At 42.6% G+C, this 24694-nt stretch overlaps 1 protein-coding gene across 4 annotated transcripts in view; it reads right to left on the bottom strand.

Annotated features, from left to right (window-relative positions):
* The window catches only part of TLE1 (TLE family member 1, transcriptional corepressor), an 83295-nt gene extending 77693 nt beyond the window's left edge, over positions 1 to 5602 (bottom strand). For all 4 annotated transcript variants that reach the window (XM_045840181.1, XM_045840180.1, XM_045840182.1 and 1 more), the window contains exons 1-4: positions 5464 to 5602; positions 4612 to 4712; positions 3110 to 3173; positions 2974 to 3018 (exon numbers count right to left, since the gene is read on the bottom strand). In XM_045840181.1, coding sequence (XP_045696137.1) covers positions 2974 to 3018; positions 3110 to 3173; positions 4612 to 4712; positions 5464 to 5487 — 234 coding nt within the window. In that variant the 5' untranslated portion in view covers positions 5488 to 5602. The remainder of the gene's footprint in view (positions 1 to 2973; positions 3019 to 3109; positions 3174 to 4611; positions 4713 to 5463) is intronic.
* Between the last annotated feature and the right edge of the window lie 19092 nt (positions 5603 to 24694).

The following is a 24694-nucleotide window of genomic DNA, read 5'->3' on the forward strand; positions in this document are numbered from 1 at the left end:
ATCAAATGAGGTAATATGCCACATGACAGGCGGAAAAAAGCCTTTAAAATTCACACTGCTAAACACAACAGGCACAAACCTGAAAACAACCAGACTCACATTAACCTGCTGGTTTTAATTGTACCCCAACACTTTAGTGGCATCAGAATTGCTTCAATTTTCCATGAGAAGTCTCCACCTCTCTTATATAGATAGCCAAAATTTTAAGATCTACCCAGAGAGATATGGGCAGGCAGAGATTAATAAAAGTTTCAAGAGAAAAAAAAATCGTCTTAATGCTATAACAAAAGACTTAAGTATCCATTACCATCTCTATGCCATTGACTTCTCAGGAACCAGCCACAAATGGGAGCAGAACAAGTAAGGGGAAGACTTATCAGGAAGTGTTGACACAACATAAACAGAGACCGTGGGCACCAAACCAAGTAAGGAAACCACAATTATACCATTCTTGATTTGGACGCACTTCCACTTTTTTTTCCCCACACAGAAAAGTCTGGTGAGACTTGACACTGAAATCTCTAAAACTCATTTCTTCAACAAACTTGCTGAAAGGTGGGAAGGGGGAGCAGTAGTCACACTGGAGATAAATCTTAATAACGTTAAAGCTCTAACCAAGGAAGTTTCCCCATCACTGCATTTTTTCAGTAACAAAGATGTTGTCAGAAATGACAATTTTTTTGTGTCCCCTGATGATGCCTTGCTAGCATTTGGTTATAAGCCATAAAGCAGGACTAATTTCAGCCTGTCAGGAGTCCCGCTAATGCCCAGTTTCCCCCTAGAGAGAATTCCTGTCAAATCTAATGAGAGCTCCAAAGGCCCTCTCTACAATATAATGAGCACTTAGGCCATGCTGGTGATCAGGCGGCAAAAAGCATCAATTTGAGCCTGGCTACACCCTGGGGGCCAAACGTCACCAGTTTTAATAAGAATTATGATTACTAGCTGTACCAAATGTCTCCTCAGAACTTATTATTAATGTGTGACATTCAGAAGGATGTTTTTCAAATGTAAGGCCACTTTAAACTGAATTATAGTACTGCTTTGCATACCACTCTAGTTAAGGGTTTGTCAGCATTTACAATATAAACTAAATTTCAGGGGGCTGAATACCCTACTATGAAGACTACAGTATCTCAGCTTTTCACATTTTTCTAATTACTGAGCCAATTGTGACCATCAATCGCCTGATGGAGTATAGAAACTTACTAGAAAACTATTTTTGCACCATGGGGATTCCTGGCTCTTTTCTCTCCTTTTTCTTTCCTCCTGAATGATAAAGAGAAAACTCCACCATGAAACTTACAGGAACCCAAAAGAATGACATGCCTCCTTAGCTTCCCCAGTAAGTCTAGCACCAGCATATATTACACACAACTGGCATTCCCTTGTAAAAGAGTTGCTGAGGTTATTAAATCCTTTGAGAGTTTATGAATTTAAGAAAAAGCTTAGATACCTCTTACTCTTGCAGAATATTGGTTAACCAAAAGGGTGAGGGAGGCCTTAGGATTGGGCAGGTTAGAACTTCTTGACCAAGCTTATTTGCATAATGTACTTAAATGACCATATATCTTCCAGGCCAATTAAGATCAACAAGTTACAAGTGCCTCATCAGGCATTAGCCATTTAAACACACAAAAACAAAGGCACAACCCCAACATAAACTAAGCTATCAACTCTGCAAATCAGAATAAAATCAGCATTTTTAAAGACCCAATTATATTATCGATGAAAGGCCCTGAACTTCACTTTCCAAACACATATTTGAGAACGAATCTAATGTACAAGATGATAATTTAACATTATGAAACCTATGATGAATTAAAAATCAAAGAGTGCAGAGTTACAAAAGCAGAATTCAACTCTGAAACACACTTGCTTAATGAAAGTCTTTGAATATAAGGAAGATCTGAAGGCTGAACTAATCAATTTCTCCACTGTGCCCCAGCCGGTCAGCCATGCTCTTTAATTTAATGAAACAAGGGTTTGAGATGAAATAGCACATATACATCAAGTAAGAATTGTATTGTTGCACTTTGAAATGTGTCCAACTGTGCAACTTCATCTGATGATAATTTTTTAAGAGGCAATCGATTTCTAAAAGACTTATTGTACCAGCGTCTTGATGAAAAAGTGAATGTCAGCATATCTCCAGAATACTTACACCCTGCCATTAATGCTTTCTTTGGCAGACAATGACTACTCAATCGAGGGTCCTTTGGGCTGAGCAATCATTTAGCTTTTCTTCTCTTATGAGGTCCTTAGTGCCTTGTTCCAGCTCAATACTCTTTTTATACACCATTATAGTAGCCATAAGTGTGAATTTTATGGGAACTTGCAAACTCATAGTCATAGCTAGAGCTTTCCAGTCACTAATCTTTTCATGCTTTTAAAATCACCACAACTGAAGCAACTCCCAACATATGCTGTGGCCATAAAGGAAGGCTTTTCTTCACCTCCAAACCTGCACCAACTGAGAAATCTTTCAAGAACATGTATGCTATTAGCCACTAATCCTGAGTATCACTTTATGCAGCCCCAAAGCATAAAGAAAATTCCACAGTTAGTCATACACCTTGTTTAACCTGATTTGAGGATGGGAGTGTCTCACAGGTCCACACTTCTTTCCAAACCTGAACAAAGACATTAACTCTTCTCAACTTCAACAACTCTGCAGAATGCCCGTATCTTTCAAGGAGAATATAATCTATCCAGGTGGAAAGGAAACTCAAGAGCCTCAATTCCTAACTGCCTATAAACAAGCTAGTTTACATTTCCAAAGCACCTCTCACCCATTCATTTAAACATTTTGTAACTGTCTTGCTGCAGAATACTACCACCAATTTGCAGGAAGGGAAACCAAGGCAGAAAAATGGCACACAACCCCCCTCACCCCCCCACTGGAGGACAAAGGCAGTGTTAAAAAATCATGACTCATTTGTCATTTCAGCTTGAGATTTAACCAAAGCTTACCTGTTTATGCATTTCTATGTTTAATCCATATGACATTTCATAATACTGTAAAAAAAAAAATCAAGCATTTCATTAACTCCTGTTTTACAGTTCTAAGAACACACATTTGCTCATATTACATGAAAAGGATACCTACCATCACATAGTGCCTCTGCATTTCTGTCTTCTCGCTCGCCAGTTTCTCACATTCCAATTTAAGGCTACGAAAACAAAACAGGCAACTTAATGTAAACATTATGTCACTTGTTTTAACATCTGCCTCACATATTTGCACTTCAAGTAAAAACACAGACCAATTTGGAACAGCCATAAACTATCTAGATAAACACCCAAAAACTTTGTCCTTGCATTTAACAGAGAAAAGAAATTGAGTATTTGTATACAGAACATCCATTCGGCTACTATCCTTTTTCTTCTTGGTGCATACCTGGTCAGAGGACAAGAAGGGAAAATCTGTCAAAACCTCTGATCTACCCAGAAGACTGATTCCTCCTGATGGTCATCTGTTCACTCCCACTGCCCTCCATCAAAGTTTGCTTCTCTGGACTCCACCCAAACCTGGCCTTTGCACAATCTTCAGTCTCAGGCAAAGGCTGTATTCTTTGCCAGCTCAAACGTCTCTAGGTTTGAAAATAACTGTAAAGTTACTTCTACAATTGTTGGCCCTTTTTAAAACCTTTGTTTTTTAAATCCATGCCAAAATATGTCAAGCAGGTACTGCAATAAAGTGGGCTGAAGTCCCCTCCTGCTTGGTTAAACACACTGTGGGCAGGAATGCCTCAAGCTCGAGATTATTATCTTCAAGTAGACAAAAGGTCAATAATCAGAGAGCCTCTGACAAAATAAGAAAATTCACACTGAAGCGCCTGTGTGCTTTTTCTCAAGCATGACAAAAATAGAAACTGTCATTATACAGTTATTTCTTAGCTCTAATCAGTTAAGACTTAAGAGAAACAAGAGAAGAAACTAACATTTCTGGAAATCCACTATGAATGGGTTGCTTTACAGTTTTCATTTATGAACTTTATGAAGTTGGTCTTACTAGATAAAAAACTAAAGCTGAGATGGGTATAAATGTGACTCCAATCCCTCTCCTTTCCAAACCAACCCAGACTGACACCAAAGCAAGGGAGCTTTCCCTTACACACATCCACCTCCCCCCACCTTCACTACCAACGCTGGGCACAGCTAAAAAGCATCTAGCTTTCAATAATGGACTTTGCCTCCGACCACCCAATTCTCTAGCATGGCAAACAGTGATTTCAACACTGGCTTTGCCTCCCTGAACTCGCACTCCAGGGCTGGGTCACCGACTGAACCAAGGTTTTAGCTCAGCCTGTTGCAAAATAAATAAATGAAGTGCAAATATTGATGGTTCTCATGCAACTCCTAAATAGACTCCCTGGAACAGCAGCAAACGGGTAAAAGGGAAACAATGGGAGGGGAAGACAAGAGAAGGGGCTGCCCTGGAAGAGACAGGAAAGGGGGTAACAAGAATGACAGGTCTTTACTGTGACTCCACACGCCACCGCCTGGACGCCTGTACTAAGTACAGACGTCGCCGCTTCCACCGGGCTAGACAACGACGGGCAGCGGGCTGCCCGGGCGACCATTCGCCTGGCACGGCTGGACACGCACCTGTGATACTGAGCCTGCAGAAACTGGAATTCCTCTTTAATGCGGTCCAGGGACTCCGGAATAGTGAACTTGAAGGGCTGGCCTGCAGCCTGGTGCGGCGTCTGAGGGCGATCGTGAGGGGGACCGAGGGTCGGGGGGATGCGGGTGGATGGATAAAACGGTAAGTCAGAGGACACAGAAGTGGGTTGGACATAAACGAAACAAAGTTAGAAACGGCAAAAAACGGGGTCCTGAACTCGAGTTTGAGCTTTCCCTTGGGGAGGGAGAAATTGGACCCTCCTCCAACCCCCGGCTACTAGAGAGGCCCAGAGCCTCCTCCAGCCTCCAGGAAAAGGGGCTCCCCGGCAGCCGCTGAGAACCCGGCCAGACTGACTATAACGCCGCCCCCTCCCCCACGGGGGGCGATAATGACCCAGGGGACCAGAGGAGAAAAACAACTCCCAAACGCTCTCCGTTCCCAGAGTCGTCGGGGCCACCTCCAGGCGCGCCGGAACGGGGCCTCATTGACATGCAAATAGGCGAGACAAGAAACAAAAGGGGGGGCGCCCTACCCGCCCCGGGGAAAAGGGAGGATGTGGCTGCGGGAGCGAAACCCCAGCCTCTGCGGGCTCCCCCGCCCTACTCCTACTGGAGTCTAGACGTCAAGTAGGAGGGGGCCCAGAGAAAAAGGGGGGAAATTGGGAGTTTAAGCCCACAATCCACTCCAGGAGGCATGGGCCTCGGACCTCCCAGCCTTGCACTCCCAGAAAGGAGCGGGGTCCGCCAAAATGTAGCAGCCACCCGCCCCCCTACGGCGAGGAAGCGAGTCTTCTCTCCCACCACAACCCTGCCCCCCAGCCAGCCGCGCCTCACCGGGTGCCGGCTCTGCGGGAACATCGCTCTGGCGGCGGCCGCGGCTCTGTTCCCGGGTAACTCAATTCTCCGCTCAATTTCCAACTTTAATCCCGCCGAGTAAAATTAAGCTGGGAAGCGAAGCAAAGGCGGGATGCGTTGAGGGCTCGCTGGCCACGCACGCAGACGCGCTCGGAGGAACAGACTGGCCACCTGGCGCCGGGATGCTCCTGTCGGTGCGGGATCCTCCGTTCAGGGCCACATCGCAAGGCACCCCAAGCCCGGCTGCACCAAAAACCTCCGCGGCGATGCGCCGTTCTGCAACTCGCAGGCCTCAGCCGCTCCGGCGGGGAGGTGAGAGCGCGGTGATTTCAGCCCGCTCCCGTAGGCGATTCGCGTCCGCCGCAACCGTCCCGGGCAAACAAATCCAGACGGTCTGCTTTCCTTTGCTCTTCTCCTGGTCTGCCTCCTCCCCGGGTTTTCCCCGCGGCGCTGGCGGCGGGCGAGGTGCAGGTGGTACTGCGCCTCCAACTAACCCCACACAAACCTGGTGACGTTCGGGGCCGAACCCCGCGGGTCCGGGTCGCGCCTTCGGCCGGACGGTCGCAGGACCCCGAGAGACTTAAGTGAGTGATAGGGGCCCCGGTGGAAGGCTCAGCGCCCAGCGCTCTGCAGCCTCAATCCCGGCCGAGGAGCGCTGAATGACAGCGAGGCGGGGAATGTGCTGAGAGGGCGTCCGGAGGCTGCTCCGATCGGTCCGTGCGGCCGGCACTCGACGTTCTCCGCGATTGCACAAACCTCCCAGACCCGACGGGGCTACTCTGCGGAGAGCAGTCCCGGGGCCACCCACTGCTCCTCGAGGCTGGGGCGCATCCGGGAGCGGTGCCTGGTGAACACTCGCTCCGCACAACCGGCCCGGCTGCTTCGGACCCTTCCTCCGAGCCCCTTCCTCGGTCCTTAGTCCTTCCCTTCGTCTACCCTTCTGTAAAAGGAGCTCCAGCCCGCTGCAAAGTTCTCTCACTACCCGGGGTAAGACATCCACGAGACAGTGGCGAGGAGAGCAGGAGTGAGCTCCGCCGCCCCGCCTCCCCGCCTCCTTCCCGGCCGGCAAACTCCGCGGGCGAGCGCGGAGTAGCCGCGACAAGCGGTAGCCGGTGGGGGTTAAGTCGCCGCCGGCCGGCGGAGGTCCGGGCTGGTGGCACGGGTCCCGCCCGGCCGTGAAAGGGTGGCGGTGGTATAGTCCGCTGCCTGTGGGACGCCGGGCACAGGGAACCCGCCGACGCTGCTGCTGCTGCTGCCGCTGCTGCTCCAGCAGCCACCGCTCCTAACCCTGCCGCCGCCGCCCGCGTCTCTCGCGCCGGTTACATTAACACGCGGTTTCACACTCCGGAGCTAACCAGCGCGGGCTCCGCCCAGCCCCGCGCGAGCCCCGCCCAGCCCTTAGCTGGCGGGGGGCGCGAGCACTGAGCCGGCCAGCTACGCGGCCGGGATGGTTGGGAGGGGGAGCAGAAGTCCAGCGTCAGCCAATAGCGTGCGTCGCGCCCAACGTGGGGCGCAGACGCGACGCCTCTCGGGAGCCAATTGCGGCGCACCACTGGACGGGCCGCCCCCACTTCGTTCCCCCTCCTGTTCAACCCCACTCGCTTCCATCTCCGCCGTCTCCCTTGTCTCCCCTCCCTTCCCTCCCAACCCTTCTCAGCCAGCCGCGTCCTCCCGGCTCGCAGAGGAACAGTTCCTGGAGGAACCGCGGGACGCCGAAGCCAGCCAATGGGAAGCGGCGAGACACGGAGATTGGCACTGTGGATGGGAAGGTCGGTGGGAAGGAGAGCGGCGGAGCCTGGCTGTCAATCAAAGTAACGTGGGGCCTGCGAGGGAGCGCGCGGGTGCGCGCGAGTGGGACAAATCCTTAAGCGTGTAGCCGCGGAAGCTGGGGGCTCGAGTTTGCAAAAATCCTGCCACTTGTTCACTTTTCCTTTTAATTAAAATCCTGACATCTCAGTGAAAATACCTCAGAGACTAACAGCGTAGTTTCTTGGCTGGGGTGGGGGCAGGGAGGGGAGGGGTGTAGGCTTTTTGTAAGTCGGAACCAAACGCATCTTTGGGGTGCTGACCCCTTGTTTGAAGCTACTCTTTTGAAAGTGAGGTCGCATTCACAGATTTCTCTGAGGTTTGTTTTTCCTTAAGCTGCCTTTTCGCGGGTGCAACGAGAAGAAGTGGACTGTGCACTTGGTGGAAAATGCATAAATGGGCAAAGCATTGGCTGTCACACGTACGCCAGCCGCGTAAGACTGGGCTTTTAATGCCCACGCCTGCTTTGTACCCCAGATGATAGGATTTTGTTTTTGTCGGAGGGTTTCCAGCCTCTTTGCAAAACAGTCGGTCTGCCTTCGTTTGGCGACAAATGTACCCAAAGTGCTACCAGGGTAAGGCACGCGCATCCCAGTCGCAAATACGATGCTTTGCCCCGCGGCTCGAAATCTAGGGTCCTTGTCTTAAAAGTCCCAACTTCGGCTTGTTGGGGGATAAGGGGCTACTGAGAGTTTTGAGGGCCTCAGCAACACGACCGCGAGTCTGTTTCCAATTCCTGGAAACAAAAGGAGACAATGGGATAAACCAGCATTGAGACCTGAATAACCAACCAGTCCTGCTCACAATTTGGGTGGTACCCCAAGGCTGAGCCTAGTAAGGAGCTAAGTGGGAAGTGCTGGATAAATAACGTGGCAAAAATTATTAAGAAGTGGAACTTAACTTAAAAGGGGTTTTGAGATTTTCAGTAAACGGACATACTGTATAAATCTTCAGGGGTTTTTTTTCCCGTTTCCCTCAATATACCACATAACAGAAAACCTTCAATACTGCTGCATTTGTACTTTTGTTTAAAGAACAGTTCAGTGGAGCTGTTTCCACATGATTAGTAAGTGAATAATGCTGTTTTAGCCAAATGGTGGTGAATTCTTGCATGAGAAAGAGACATCTTTGACAAGCATTTATCTTACATTGGAATGTACTTACCAAGTTTTTAGTACTAATAATCCTGCGGTCCAATTATTCTACTTTCAAGAAACTTATGCAAAAACATTTATTTAAACAGAAATGCATTTTATTCCAAGATTTGCTTTTACAGAGATCTTTTTTTCTTGAAATATTAAAAGCATTATTGTAGATGATACATTTTAACTGTTGGAGTTGTTTTTAAATATGTATGATATTGATTAATCTATAATTGCACCAATCCCAAATATCAATTATAAATAAAAAATTAAAGGAGCAATTTAAGCGCGTCTTCACAAGACCATGGTAAATTCTTAAACAAGTTTGGCATTGTGGCTTTGCAGTGTTCTTATTAATTTATTAAGTGGGATTAGGACGGGGTCTTATTACTCATTTTGATAAAATGGAGAATGCAAAGGAAGAAAGCTCTGCCCCTCTTTTCTTGGTTAAATTTGGTGATGACCAGAACAGGCTTGCTCCACATACAGGACTTCTTAAAATCATATGATCCGTGGGCAACTAAGTTTGTCCTTTGGCAACCTGTGTGCGTTGTCATCTCCATCTAGTGATTGGGCCACATGTGCCAGGCTGTGGTCAGTGCATCCCATGATCAGCTCCAGGACATTGTAGAAAGTGCTTGGATGTCATACATATGCCCGTGTATGCTGGAACAACTGGGGCCGCTGAGACTTCTCCCTGGCTTACCTAAGTTTGACTTTGACTTTACTGGCATAGTCTGGTTAATTAAGTTTAAAGGGAGAAATTAAAACTCTGTATTTTGAGACAGGAGCAAAAGTGTGGCTACTTCTACTCCCCCCTTTCCATTCCCTTCACAATCATTTCTAACACAGTGTCTTTAAATGTTTTCTAGTACAGCTATTCAAACCAAACATGTCTACTCACTGTATTTCCCAGTTCACCATGGGTAAAAATTGGAAGTTCTCTTTTAACCAGTGCTTTCTTACTAGTAGAGTTTGAAACCAGACCTTCTGATTTTCTTAAAATGTAGTAACTAGGGGGGAAAAAGAAAAATGATTTTAAAATTGGAAGGCCTTGTTTGCATAAAGATGGTGGGTTTTCTATGGTTTCTTTCTCAGGCAGTGCATCCTCCTTGAGAGGGAGAAGGCTGGGCCCCTTTTCAAGGTCATACTTTCTCTATGATTGTCATGCTGTAATAATTATACTACAAAACTCTCATCAAACTGCATTACAAATGATGGTGTTTAAACAATCAAGTAGCTTTAATCTTATGTTTTAAATAAATAATATATGTGCAGATTGCCTACAGCCTGTTCAAGAGTCCTCATGAAATCTATAATTTTGATCTTCTATTTAAAGTCTGTTAAGCATAATCTTCTTTACCTTTAACATATTCAAATGTTGACGATGTTTTTACATGAAATAATACTAAATATTCTGCTTCCATAGGAAAAAATTGTCTCTGAAAAAGCTTCCTTTTTTATCCTCTGCAAATAAAAAATATGCAGTTTATTTTATCACTAGTGTATATATGGGTATATTTATATTCATTTGTTGCTAATTATCATATGTTAACTCACCAATAACATAAGTAATTATAAAAACTAGATGCTATATATAGTAGCAATAAGAAAAATTATGGCTGCTAGTCATAGAAATTATGTATCTTTTAAATCTATTTTTTAAATTTTAAGTAAAGAATAATTATGTCAACTTTTAAAACATCAGTTTTATCATTTTCTCTTCCTTTTAACTGTGAGTTACTGTGTATACATTTTATTTGACTTTTTTTAAACTGGGAATTTCTTAAACCTAAGAATGTAGGGTCCAGAAAAAGTTTTCCTACAATTGCTTTATAACCTTTCTTCCCAACCCTTTACCAAAGAAAAGAACAGGATGGGCAGGGGGGTGGCGGGGAGAAAGCAGAGACGAAAAAAATCAGTAGCAGATCCATGCAGCAGTAAAACCTCAAATAAAATCACATCCAAAGAATCTCTTGTGGTTTCACACAATATGGTAAAATTAGAGATTGCAGGAAACCAACTAAATTAAACTGGGAGCATTTGAAGAGAAATGAGCAGACTTTATGAAAATGACACATTGACTGACCAGTATGCTTTTTTATCAACAATTTTTTTGTTAAGACGCAGATCAAAGGAACCTGCATATGTTTTCATTTTGTTCTAACTAGAAAATTACATCCAGATGTTTAATAGGCATTCAGTTGGTTTTTCAGCATTGATTAGATATGTTGGTTCTGTTTGCTTACAAGTGTAGCCGGATCATTAGCTAATGCAAAGAAATGTTTGCTGTGAGTTGCTAATTAGGGCTTTTGGAAACCCTCCATGCTCAAGAACAATTTGTACAGTGGCCAGAAGAACTTGTGGGACTCTGGGAAGTTGTTTTCCCTTTTCTGTCAGGGTAGGGAGAAGCAGACGATCCTGTTCCCTAATCTCCCTTTTGCCTACGGGGATTGCATTGCTATCCATGAGGACTGGAGTGCAAATAAATTAGGAAGGGACCACACAGGCACTCCCAAACACAGAGATAAATGTACTCTTTCTGGAACAGCCACCATGCTGTCTTTGGGGATGGGGGGAGCGAACATCTAAAACACTGAACATTAACATGTGGAAGATGCTTGGTGCTAATGTTATCAAATACACAGCCTTTTTAAGTATACTTTAGAGACAGATGGGAAAGCCCTTTATGATAAATGAGTGTACTTGAATTCATTACTGTAGTACTTATAATTAAAAATGTCTCCTTTGCAATTTCAGTGCTTTAACAGGGTATAAGAGACTAAGCTTGAGAAGGAAGGGGCTGGGGCTAGTGAAAGGAGTGAGGGAGCAGAATTTGGAGGAGAGGATGAGCCTGGGAGGAAATGCAGTGTTTACTTTCACAGCCCATCCATTTGTTTACCTTGTTAAAGCCCCAAAACTTGTAGGAGATTAACCATTCACACAGCATTCAAATAAACTGTTTGAGAATTTGAGGCACCAGGCAGATAAACATCTTGGCTGGCCAATCACGTTTTTTAAAAACACTTGGCCTGCACAAGAACACCACCTCTACTGGGGTCAAACTTCTGTTTATTTAAGTCTGTATTTCTAGAGAGGTATCAGGCCAAAATAGCCAATGTTTATAAGCTATCATAGAAGTGCAGAGACAAATGCCATCGTATCATGTTCTTCTGCTTAGGTGCCCTTTCCAAGCCTGTTTGCAGCTGGTGCTCATGTATGACACACTCCTGTGTTGTTAAATGCAGATTAATTAATTTGGGATTTTCACACCAGTAGAATAGATTCATTAATTTTTCTTGAAATATGTCAAGCAGGGGGCCTTTCTGTCAGAGTTTTCCAAGTCACTTAGGGAGATGCCCTTGAAAAGCAAGGACAGTATTTGGGGAGCAAAATCGGATACTGCCTGGAGCTCAGGCCATAATAATAGGTCTCAGTGAACTTAACTATCCACTGCCCCCGTCCCCCTTAACCCATTCTAAGTCTGATAAAAGTTATGAATAAAAATTCTTTCGGTTTAGCATTTACCTCAAAAGAGGCTAAAAGGCATTTGGTAGACAAAGGACAAAAGTAGTTAAAGGAAGCACCTTTGATGCTCCTTCCTACACATTTGAATAACAAGAGCAGACCTTAGCCTCTTACTGCTCTTGGCCTTGACCCACCCGTCACTGGCCCTGCACTCTCTGGGAAATCAACATTAAACTGAGACACCTTTCCTTTTATGTTAAAAACTTTTTATTTGGCAGTACCATTTAAATGCCTCTCTCCTTGAAGCAGCAATATCTTTTTTTAATATATTTCATTGATTATGCTATTACAGTTGTCCCATTACCCCCCCTTCATTCCCCTCCACCCTGCACACCCTCTCCCACCCACATTCCCCCCCTTTAGTTCATGTCCATGTGTCATAAGTTCTTTAGCTTCTACATTTCCCATACTATTCTTGCCCTCCCCCTATTTTCTACCTACCGTCTATGCTACTTATTCTCTATACCTTTTCCTCCTCTCTCCTCCTGCCACTCCCCTGTTGCTAACCCTCCATGTGATCTCCATTTCTGTGGTTCTGTTCCTGTTCTAGTTGTTTGCTTAGTTTGTTTTCATTTTTGTTTTAGGTGTGGTTGTTAATAATTGTGAGTTTGCTGTCATTTTACTATACATGTTTTTTATCTTCTTTTTCTTAGATAAGTCCCTTAAACATTTCATATAATAAAGGCTTGGTGATGATGAACTCCTTTAAGTTGACCTCATCTGAGAAGCACTTTATCTGTCCTTCTATTCTAAATGAAAGCTTTGCTGGATAGAGCAATCTGGGCTGTAGGTCCTTGCCTTTCATGACTTGGAATACTTCTTTCAAGGCCCTTCTTGCCTGCAAGGTCTGTTTTGAGAAATCAGCTGACAGTCTGATGGGAACTCCTTTGTAGGTTACTGTCTCCTCTCTTACTGCTTCTAGGATTCTCTCCTTCATTTTCACCTTGGCTAATGTAATTATGATATGTCTTGATGTGTTCTTCTTTGGGTCCAACTTCTTTGAGACTGTCTGAGCTACCTGGACTTCCTGGAAGTCTATTTCCTTTGCCAGAATGGGGAAGTTCTCCTTTATTATTTGTTCAAATAACTTTTCCACTTGTTGCTCTTCCTCTTCCCTTTCTAGTACCCGTATAATTCAGATGTTGGAATGTTTAAAGCAGCAATATCTTTGAAGGGTTAAAGTTTGAGTTCAGCTAATCTGTGATCTCTTTGTGTTCTTGGTTGAAGGCAGGTGAGCTCTAGGGTTGGAAAAGGGGCTAGAGGTCAGGGAAATATTCCAGATACCACCATGGATTCTAGAATGGCAGCAAGTCTAGGCCTGGACAAACAAGTCCAGTGACATAAATACAGAATGTTAGGGCTAGAAGGCAAGTAAATATTCCAGATACCTTTATGGATTCTAGAATGGCAAGTTGAGGCCTAGACAAACAAGTCAAATGACATAAATTCTGAATGTTGGGACATTCCACAAGACAACTGTCCTGGGCTCTTTAAAAAGTCACTGTCAGAAGAAGGGGCAAAAAGTGGGAGGACAATTCCATAAAAACAGACATAATGAAAATGCAATAATTGAATTTTTATTGCCTCTTGGTCCCCAAAACCCCCCAGATATTACGGAAGACTCTCTTGGACAATTTTAACGTAGATTGGGTCTCAGGTAATAAAGAATTATTGTTAACATTTTTGACACGAGAATACTGTGGTTCTGTAGGAGGATGTTATTCTGAGAAGATGCGTGGTAAGACATGCAACTTCACATCATGCCAGCAACTACAATTAAGAAGTGTGTGTAGAGTAAAAGAAAGCAAGTTTAGAAAAAAAGACTACAGTCATAGAATTTAGGGATAAAGTCTGCAGCTATTCATTTTACTGTTCTTTCAACTTTTCTGTATACTTGAATTGTTTCATGATAAAATGTTGGGAACCGCCCTGACTGGTATCAGAGGCTGAAACCCCCGCCTAGCTAAGGCTAAGGGAACACCCTTGGAACCGTAAGCCAGCAAGGAGACAAAAGCTTATCTCCCTGGCAGGAATGCTGCTTCTGCTGCTTTATTCATGACTGAACCCCCAAAAAGCTTGGTCGGTTAGCCAAAGACGGGTAAGATTCCCCACGGGGGAACGACCTAAGCCAGGCACGATCACTTTGGGAGGCCCCCCCCAAAAAGAAGGACTTGAGGGGCTGCAGCAAAAAGGGGGGTGATGGACCCTCGCTCCTCGGCTTTGACAAAGTCTGAGTTCTCATCGTCTGGGAGAAAATCTCCTTATCTCTTGGTTACCTAGTTCCCTTGCTCCACCTAAGCCTGAAACAATGACAGGGTAGTACAGCTCGGTACTGAGAAGTGTGGATTTCCCAGGGTGATCAGGCCTAAGAAAGAATATGTAAATTACTGTGAAACCTTCTTTGTTTAGAATGCTCTCAGTTGAATGAGAAGGGTCTTAGGAGGAAGTTAGTTTGTTCCTCAGTCTTACAGCTCTTTGACCCCAACTCAATAGACCGGCAGAGTTCTTTGTTTTCTATAGTTCCTTCCCCAAATGAGTACTGTACTTTACCTGAATTATTATGCAGCATGAGCCCAATAAAAGCAGGTATGGACGGTAAATCAGGGCGCTCCCCACTAGGGGGGTGGCCATTTCGTCCCTACTTCCCCACAGAAACTAGTCTGTCTCTGTGCATGTGTGTTTTTTCTCGCGTGTTTATCGTCGAGCCATCCACAGCGTTCCGTGGTCACTGCTGGCCAGTGACCCACGCGCAACAATAAAAAGTTTGGGAAAATAATTTCAGCTTCATTTTCTACATCTTTTTCTTCATATAGTAAATGGAAATTCCTTTTGGAGTTAAAAGATTGATTTACAATGTTACTAGTTTTAAAAAGTACCAAAAAAAGTGATCATTATTTTTTTTTTATCATGGAAAAGCTGTCATGTTAATAACCAAAGTATTACCTACTGTTTTTGCTCTGGATCTTTAAATTATTTTATTTTATTTTATTATTTATACTATTTTATTTTTGTTTCTTTTTTTGCAATTTCAAATATCTATTAGTTATCAATTAATATAAAATTGCAATCTTGAAAAAAATTACATCAGCAGTTCTTTAATGCATCATTTTGTGGGCCATCAAGCTCAGAATCACCAGAAATCCTATAAAATTGACTGTTTATATGTTAAGAACAAGGTAATAGCAAATAAATTTTATTTTAATTTCTTAGTTCCCATTTTAAATAGTTGTTCTCCTGGCCTTTTCATCATTTGAGCCTAGAGGGAAATTTATAAGTGTGATTTGGAAATTTCCTTAATATTGTGAAATATAATGCTGAAACAGATTATTTCCATGTACTAAGCTTTAAATATTAATTTTGCAAAGAAATGAAAATAGCACTGAGTCTTGGAAGATGATGTTATGCTCGCCTGTAATCACAGAGACACATGTTTATGATATGCTAATAGTTTTCTAGAAAAGTCCTGAAAAGTGACAAGGCATAATCTGAGAGGTGACAGTTGGAATGTGGCATCCATGATTTTTTTCTTTAATGGTACCTATTTAGCATTTTTTTTTTTTTGCTTTTCTTATCACCATCATGTTTACTGAAAGGAAAAATTTCTTGTGACAATGGTAAACAGATTCTAGTTTTCATGTGAACAGCTTAAATCCACAACTTCCGATGAAAAACTTGCCTTAAAGAGACAAATTTGAAAATACAGGGAAACCAGGACTTTTCAAACAGTGACTAATCAGTGGGCCCAATATTTGTAGCCACCATCCACATAAGCAATGCTTATATAAAATGAAAATGTTAAAAATAAATGTTTCACCATGACAGAAAAAGCCCCACGGGGACAGCTACCGTTCTGGTTTCTCCTATTGGCAGCCTCCACACTTCAGCAGAACTGGCAAGCTACAATTGACACTTGAAAAAGTGTTACACAAAACATGACAAGTATTAGAGAAATGTTGATTAATTTAAACAGCCCGCCTCAAGGAATAATACCTTTCTTAAGAAAACTAGTTCTCTAATTAACATTTCTTTTTTTAAAAAAAACATTGTACTTAATTTACTTTTAGAGAGAGGGGAAGGGAGGGAGAAAGGCAAGGAGAGGAACATAGATAGGTTGCCTCTCACACAGCCCCAGCTGGGGGCCTAGTCTGCAGCCCAGGCCTGTGCCCTGAGTGCCCTGACTGGGGAATCAAACCGGTGACCTTTTGGTGACCTTTCAGTTTGAAGGCTGGTACTCAGTCCAGGGCACCACACAGCCATGGCCAGGTTAGCATTTTTACAGACAGGGATCTTCAGGTAATTCCACAGAAGTTATTTGCCTTTGCCAGAGAGAAGGTATGTGATCATATCTGCATGTTTGATTTCTGAAAATTAAAAAAAAACACATTAAAAAAAGGTGATACGTTGAAAAGCCAATGGGCCCTAAAAAGAAAGGAAATCCTGACCCGTTACAACATAGACAAACCTCAAAGACATTGTGCTAAGTGAAATAGGCCAGAAATAAAAGGGCAGATACTCGGTGATTCCATTTATATTGAGGTAGCTAGAGTGGTCGAATTCAGAGATAGAAGGGGAAAGAATAGAGGTCGCCAGGAGGTGGGGAGGAGGAGGAATGGTGATTATTGCTCAGCAGGTGCCAAGTGTGAGTTTTGCAAGATGGAAAGAGTTCTGTGGTTGGGTGGTGATGGCGGTACCACAACAGTGTGAATGTGCCTAATGACACTGAACTGAACTGTACAGTTAAAAATGGTTAAAATGACAAATTGTATATTATGCATATGTTAACCAAATTTTTAAAGTTAATTAGGGGTCTTTTATTTTTTTCTGTCTTGCACCAGTTTTACTGAGGATTCTCCTCCTTTTCGTTTCCTGAATTAGCTTATTGGGCAAATAAGCAAAACATTATTCCTCTTTGCTTGTTGAGCACTTATTGTGTCAGACAGGGTTCTCAGTGCTTTACTTGTTGGTATTACCTCATTTGATCCTCACATCACTTCTGTTAGGCAAGTACTATTATCATCCCTGTTTTACCAACGAGAAACCTGAGGCCTAGCACTTTCCCAGAGTGGCAGGTACTGGCACTCCAGAGAGCCCGCTACCAGCCACTACCCAGAGCTGAATACTACGTTACAGTGCCATTTCTCACTCTGTTCTCACTAGATCACGTCCCTTCCTGATCTTCTGATAGGAAAACGCGTTTTCCTATATGTGTTTTGCCCTCAAGCTTGGTAGGATTTCTCTTGGTACTTTTGAGGTGAGGTTGATACCTGTAAACAGAGCTAACAACTCTCTCAGGGCTCTAGAATTGTGTCTGCCCTCAGAGAAATGCTGCCACCTTCACTTGTATACTTTCTGGCAGTACCCAATCCATACCCCAAATTGCAGTGCAGCAAAAAAAAAATGACGGGCTCAGTAGCCCACTAAAGCAGAAGATTGAGGGAGACTGACTACAAGTCTTCATTTCATCTAGGACAGCAAAGCAACTGTCCTTATTTACCAGTTCACCAATGATAACATTAAAAATATAGAAATATAATAACAAAACCAGGAGACCATATATAGTTCTGTGATTAATAATGGTTTGGGATGTCTTGGGAATAGTAGACATATACTTTGGGTCCTGATAATATGTTTGGAAACATTCAAGTTGCTGAATGTAAATGGATTTGTTTCTAGCCCCCAAAAGCCCTCTCAGAATCAATGGCTTTCAAATATCTTTGTGAAGCATATTAAGAAACCCATTTTTAAAATCTCAGTCCAGTTCTCTCCCTTTTTTACGTATACAGGCACAGGTCACATCCATAGGTTGCAACACATAATTTAAAAGCACTGCTTTAAATTATGCTGTTGTATTAGTTAGGATTCTCCAGAGAAATAGAACAAACAGGAGATATATAGAGAGAGACTTATTATCATTTATTACAAGAGTTGGCTCACGTGGTTATGGAGGCCACAGAGTCTCACAATCTGCCATCTACAAGCTGGAGAACCAGGAAAGCCAGTGGTGTGATTCAGTCCAAGTCCAAGGGGCCACTTGTATAAGTCCCAGAGTGGTGTGAAGTCAGGAAAATCAGGAGCTAGATGCCCTAGCTCAAGAAAAGAAGAGAGTTCACCCAAAAGGAATTTACCCTTCTCCCCTATTTGGAGGGTGCACCTAATGGATTGGATGACTCCCACCCACACTGGTGAGGGTGATTTTCCTCAGTGTACTGAATCAAATGCTGATCTCCAGAAACACCCTCATAGACACACCCAGAAAGGTTTTACCAGCTCTCTGAGGATCCCTTGGCCCTGTCATGTTGACACATAAAATGAACCATTACAACTATAGGGATTTTCAATTTGAGTATTAACACCTCCAGCTTATGCGAAGTCATTAACCCCAAAACCATGTTCATGAAAAATGGCAACACCAGTCTACTCAATAATGTTAGGGAAAGATTGTTCTTTCTTTCCTTTACATTTAATTTTTAAAATGATAAATCATAACCCCTGCCTTAAAGTTTTAGTCTAAATTCCAGAACAGTAGTATTCAGAGCTCTTCAGAGAGTTTCCTGAATAATTATATTGTCACTTCTTCCTCTGAGGTCCCTTTTCTCTCTTCCCCCCTCCCCTCTCAAGCATCCCCATCCCATCCCCCACACCCCATGGCATGCCTCATTCATCTCTCTCCAGGGCCCACTCAGGGTTCCTGGAATGGAATTTCTGTCTTACTGTGTTACCTTGTGCAAATCATTTCTCGCTGGGCCTCAGTTTCTTCACCTATAAAATCCTGGTAATAGTACAAGCCTCTCAAGGTGGCTGCCCGAACTGAAAGAGATTAGCTGAGATTACATAGTACAGTGTTTAACACAATGATTGGCCCTGACAACCTTGTTTTCTTTATGTGTTTTGCTTGGGGCTTGAGGAAGGCCTTGCCTTAGGTTACCAGGAGCTGGAAAAGTGCCACCCCAGCTACTGTGCATCCTGGAAAATCAGACTCGACTACAGTGAGATTCCAAAAGTGTGTTCTGTCATGGCCCAATACTCAGGCCCAGGAACTCCATCACGATGGTGTTTCTCTGTGGCAGGATAAGTGGATCTCAGAGAAAAGCCGAGCCACTGACCTTGAGACCTTGAATATATGCCCTACCACCCCATGCCCATTCATAGGCTGTTTGATACTAATGAAAAAACACAAGTACACACATGTCTTTGGAAGTAAAGATGCAATTTGGGGCGGGAAGGCTATGAAAAGAAATCATGAACAACATCAGTTATTTTTGGTGGCTAACTGCCCTGAGTTGCCCATTTAGATAATACAATAAGAAAAAAAAGTGTGGCTAAACAGCAAAAGGTTAATGGAATTAGGTCTCAAATATGCTCCTCTTGAATGTCATGCCATCTCACCCATTCAGTATGAAGTTGTACATTGGAAAGACCTTGAGACACACATATAGAAATTAGGAAGTCAATTAGATATTAGCTGCACTCTTGAGGAATGTGATCTGGTCTAGGATTATTTTTGAACTGGAACTTCCACTCCTCTCAGAGACTTTTCTTTCACATCATCTGTTTTATTAGCGATGGCCAAGGTCTCAAATCTGTGAATAAGGTTTAGTGAGAATTGATGAGGCCTGGCTAAATAAGAATCCTAATGGCTGTGGGTTGCTATTATGTGGTATAAGTCAAACTCAATTATCTTTAAATTCAACAATTCTCTGTCTGCTGAGAGACTCTTTAGGACCTCTTCCATGTGTCTTTCTTCATTTGAAATTTTCATGGGGGAGTGAGAAAAAAAGATTTGTCCCTCTAGATCTGGCTTTTTCTAGTAAGGGAAAATGAGACTATCAGGTAAACAGTCTTGGATGCTCAGATCAGGCTTAAAACAAAAACTCACGATTATAAAGCATAGTATGCTTAGCTTCTGTATACATAGACCAATTCTACCAGCTTTTATATCAAGATTATTTCCCTCCCCCACTGCAACCATTTAAAGAAAAGTTCTATTTGGGAGGCTAGAACAAAGCCTATGTTTGTGCTGTGAACAGTACAGTGAGCTCCCAGGGTTGGAGGAGGAGAGAAGAGGAGAACATGGTACTTCTTGTTCTTAAATTTCACTCAATGATATTTCCTTCCATGTCCAATGGGAAAGCATCTCTAGAATTTGCGTCTGTCAGCTGTTATGGAATGTCTTCAAACAAATCCTCAGAAACACACCTCACTTTTTCAGTAAGTGTGTTCACATAGTAATACATTAGCAGACATGACACAGGTGGTACCCCTTTGAAGGCAACCGCAGGGCTGATGTGGCCCCCAGTGAAAATGAGTTTGACACCCCTGCATTAGAACCAGCGTGGACTGGAAGGTTCACCATTGGGCTGGGCTAGAGCTAGGAGACTCTTTTTTAGGAATGAAGTATTCTCCTTACCATCATATTTGGGGGTTGAGTATAGAAGCCAAGATGGTTTAGGAGAGAGATGGTGGTGGTAGGGAGGGGGTGTTGGTTGTGTGTGGAAGATGTTAATGCTGGGAATTTTTTTAACAGTGCAGAAAGAGCCTAAAATCTTCCTTCTGTGAACCCTATTATTCACACTTTGAAAACACCTGGGCTCAGTTTTGATACCCAGGATGTTCCTGAAAAACACAGGGAGAGGCCTTTCTAGCCATAGTACTGTCAGTTCTTGACTGGGAGCTGGGCCTAGTAGTCTGGTTGGTTGGTTATTTATTTATTTATTATTCTATTGTTTTTTAAATGTTTCCTTGCTTTTGACAACCTTGCACTCCTCACCATTACCAAGAAGTTTTGGGAAGTGTGAACCAGTAAAATTTTAGCCATTCTAAGTTTTGAAAAAAGTTTTGTTTCCTCATAGTTATAGATGTACACTTGAATGAAGATAACTATATAAATATATAATATTGGCTCAAGACCTGATAGCTTTATTGTTTTAAATAGCACAAATCCGTGGGCTATATATATTTCAGTTGTTCGATGTTCTTACGAAAACAGTCATGAAGAAGTAGCTGTTCTCACAGGTATAGGGGCAGTCTTAAGCAATAGTTGGCTGTTTTCCCCTGAGCTTGGGAACAGCTGCGAATTCCCACTTTGGAAGTCAGGCCAACAAATCTAGAGAGAATGCAAATAGAGTTAGAAACCTGTGAAAGCTTTTATTCCCTTCCCCAGACTTATATTGCAAAGTGAATTGCTTTACAAATGTAAAGGGGAAGAAAAGAATAATGCTTTGAGTATAGGGTGATTTTTTTTTTTTTTTTGGATGAAAAGCAGGATTTTAATGGGTGCCCACAGTCGGCTTAGGCAGCCTCTGAAAGCTCTTCTTGTCAGACAGCACCCTAGATAGAAGGACCCATTGTTTTCTAAATCTGAGGTTATCATTCTTCCCTTTACCTTTTCTGTTAGACCTTTTAGTGTTTGCTTTATCAGAGTATTTTAATACCTAATGTGGTGACTTGGTGTAATTTATCTCATTAAGCCTCTCCTATTTTCTTCTGTTTACATGACTAATATTATTGTGTTTTATAGAGCTTATAACAACAAGCTACTCCTTTGTTCCATTGTTTCATCTCTAGGCCAAGAATCAACAAATGAAGTTTTTATCTTTCCAATCTTGGACCTCACCTACTTGTCATTCAGTTTGTATAGATTGCGTGAAGAACAAGTTCCTTTGAAAACAAAGCAAGGATTCATGTTTATGACCTAAAAACGCACAATTACCATTCTCAAAAGGTCCTGGTCATTTTTTTTATGAGTAGTCTGGCAAAGACTCACTTTATGGGGTGAGGGGAGCATATATATACTTCCTTGTGCATTGAACGCCCAAAGTCCCCTAGCAAGAGTACCTACTCCCTAACTTGTATTTCTTCAGAATGTATAGAATATCCTAGAAGCAGGTAACCTGAGCACTGGAAGTCACCTGGTGAGGTTATCTTGTCCAAATCTCTGCCCTTCAGCAAGACCACACCCAAGCCAGAGAGAGGAAAATCAGTCCTGTTTTCAAACCTCTGAATGAATCACGTATTTGAAATGTCATGTCAGAACATTCCTTTTCTAAAGATTCGGCCTAATAAAATCTTTGTTATTTCCTTAATTACTCTTTTTCTTCTCCAGATGGAAAATAAACAAGTACCATCCTAGGGGAATCACCAGTTTCATGAGTGGGAACCTCCTGTGTGGCCATGGTCCTCCAACTTCAGGACACACCAGAATCATACCGCTGGACCCCAACGCCCAGGGTTTCTGATTTCAGAGGTGGAGGAAGGCTTGAGAATTTGCATTTCTAGCAAATTTCCATATGATGCAGATGCTGTTGAACCAGGGACCTCACTTTGAGAACTGACGATCTAGGAACTTGAAAGGAGAACTATGAGGATAATTAAGAGGCAGAAACAAGAAGATTAACAATAAATTAAACAAGTTAACCTCTATGTGGAAAATGGAGTTAAGCTGTCCCCGAGCTCACCAGCTCAGAGACCACTGGGGCAGGCTGACCCATGTGAACAGTAGGTTAGGGTATTAGCCTGTTAATACTGGGAACTGTGAGAGTACACGTGAGGAAGGCAGTGTTCAGGCTAGGCGGGGACGAGGCCTGGAAAGCTTCCCATAGAACTGGAAGCCTGAGGAGTGATTCCTGAGTTGCTTCTGCAAGAAGGGAAGGTATCCAGATGAGGGGGCAGGGTTAGGCCTGGGCTCTTCCAGCAGAAGGGACAGTTTGGAATTAAAGAGGGGATGTGGAGTTTTCTTGGAACAGCAAATCACCTAGTTTTCCCAAAGGGGAGACAGGCAAATAAAGTGGTGGCGATGGAGCTGAGGGGTCTGCAAGGACGGGCTGGATCTTCAAGGAACCTCAGAGTGGGCAATACTCTGAAGATCATTACATGACAGAGTGTAAAGAACATTTTTTTTGTTTGTTTCTGAAGGGGAGAACAATTTATTTCTCTGCTTTTCTATTATATAAAGAACAATTTAATACAGTCTCATGAAAGGGGACATTGGAGATGAAGAGAGAACAGAGTACAGCTGTGCTTGCCCTTCCTTCTCAGTAACCACAGCTCTTCTAATGTGTTTCCTCTGGTTTTCAGCTGAGGTCCGGGCCTTGCTAGCTTCAGGGCCTAGGTGTAGACAAAATTTCCTCTTAATTTAGTTGAGAGATTTTGGATTTCCCTAAATGGAAATTTATAAAGACACTAGGCAAACATAAAACCAAAGAAAACAAAGAATGCAGAAGTGGCGTCTGGAAGTAAACAGGCCAGGTTTTAGCTCCATCTTTTACTAGCTATACAGCCTTGAACATGCTCCTTATTTACCAGTGCTACAGCTTCTATATTTAAACAGAGGCCTACCCTATTTTGCTGCATATAATGCTCACCCACGTTTTTGGACTGAACTTTCAGGAATAAAATCTTTCATTTTAACCTTTAAATTTAATTATTTATATTTAGATACTTGTTTTTGTATTATGAAGGAATTTTAGCATTTTTTAACATACTATGGCACAAGAAATTTTATGTAACAAATAATTACAAAACACGAGAACAGATACAAGGTGTTTCAGGTACTACGCACATATACAGTGCATCCTTATTTTTCCCTCAAAAATTTGGGCAGAAAGTATGCATTATACACAGCAGAATACAGTAATTCCCTAACAAGAGCCACATGATCTTGCATGGGCTGGTCCCTACCTGCCTTCTTTTTATTTTCTTTACCCCTAATATTTCAGCATACTTCTTTAAAAAATAAGCAGAATCTCTTGTTAGCTACACTCATCTTAGCACATATGGAAAAAATAATACTTATTATTTTATAAGGAACATTTTCTACTTTCTCCTATATTTTAGAAGATTTCATTGATGCTCTGAGATTTTACTTTTGCGTGCACTGAAGTTGGAGCTTTGTATGTGACTTCTTTTAAATCTCTGCTTAGCACTTAAGGAGGCTCTTGCAATCTTACACCAAGGCTTTTTAAGTTCTAGGGTATTTTATTTTCTTTTATTTATTTGATATACCATCCTCTCCATCTGTTATCTGTGCTATCTTCCTCTGCAACTGCCTGTGGAACCTCTGGATGGTCATGCTATGCCTCTTATTCTTATCCTTATCCTTATCCTTCTTTTGTGTTTGGTGTTTTCTGTTCTTATCCTTCTTTTGTGTTTTATGTTTTGGAATTCATTTAGGAAGAAATTCCTTAGTTTGATCTTTTAACTCACTAATTTGTCTTCCAGCTTTGTTTTACTCTACCCAAGCTCTGGAGTATTTTTAATTAATGATCAATATTTAAATGTTGTACATCTTCTTTTGAGTTTTTGATGGATACAAAATCTTGAACCTCTCTGTGGAGAGACCTCACTGTCTCCATTTATACATTTTCTTTTTTAAAAAAATTTATGAATTGATTTTTTTAGGGAGAGACCAGGGGCCAGGGTGCCAGAGAGAGGGAGAGAGACATCAAGTTGTTGTTCTATTTATGCATTCATTGGTTGGTTCTACTATGTGCCCTGACTGAGGATCGAACCAGCTACCTTGGTGTACACCAACTGAGCTACCTGGCCAGGGCCTCCATTTATAAATTTTCTAAAGTTCCCTTTAGTTTTTTTTATTACTCCTACTACTTTATGTTTTGTTTTTTCCTGAAATGCGAGTTCCCATATGCTCATTTTTATTTGTGTTTCCCTGTCAGCCCTCTGTGGGCAAAGTATGTTTTTACAGCTCTCTTCCTCTTTTGATTATGAAAAAGGGATGG

Source organism: Phyllostomus hastatus, unplaced genomic scaffold (assembly GCF_019186645.2).
Source record: "Phyllostomus hastatus isolate PE091 unplaced genomic scaffold, TTU_PhHast_1.1 phas_contig_34, whole genome shotgun sequence".
In the NCBI taxonomy this organism is placed as follows: Eukaryota; Metazoa; Chordata; class Mammalia; order Chiroptera; family Phyllostomidae; genus Phyllostomus; species Phyllostomus hastatus.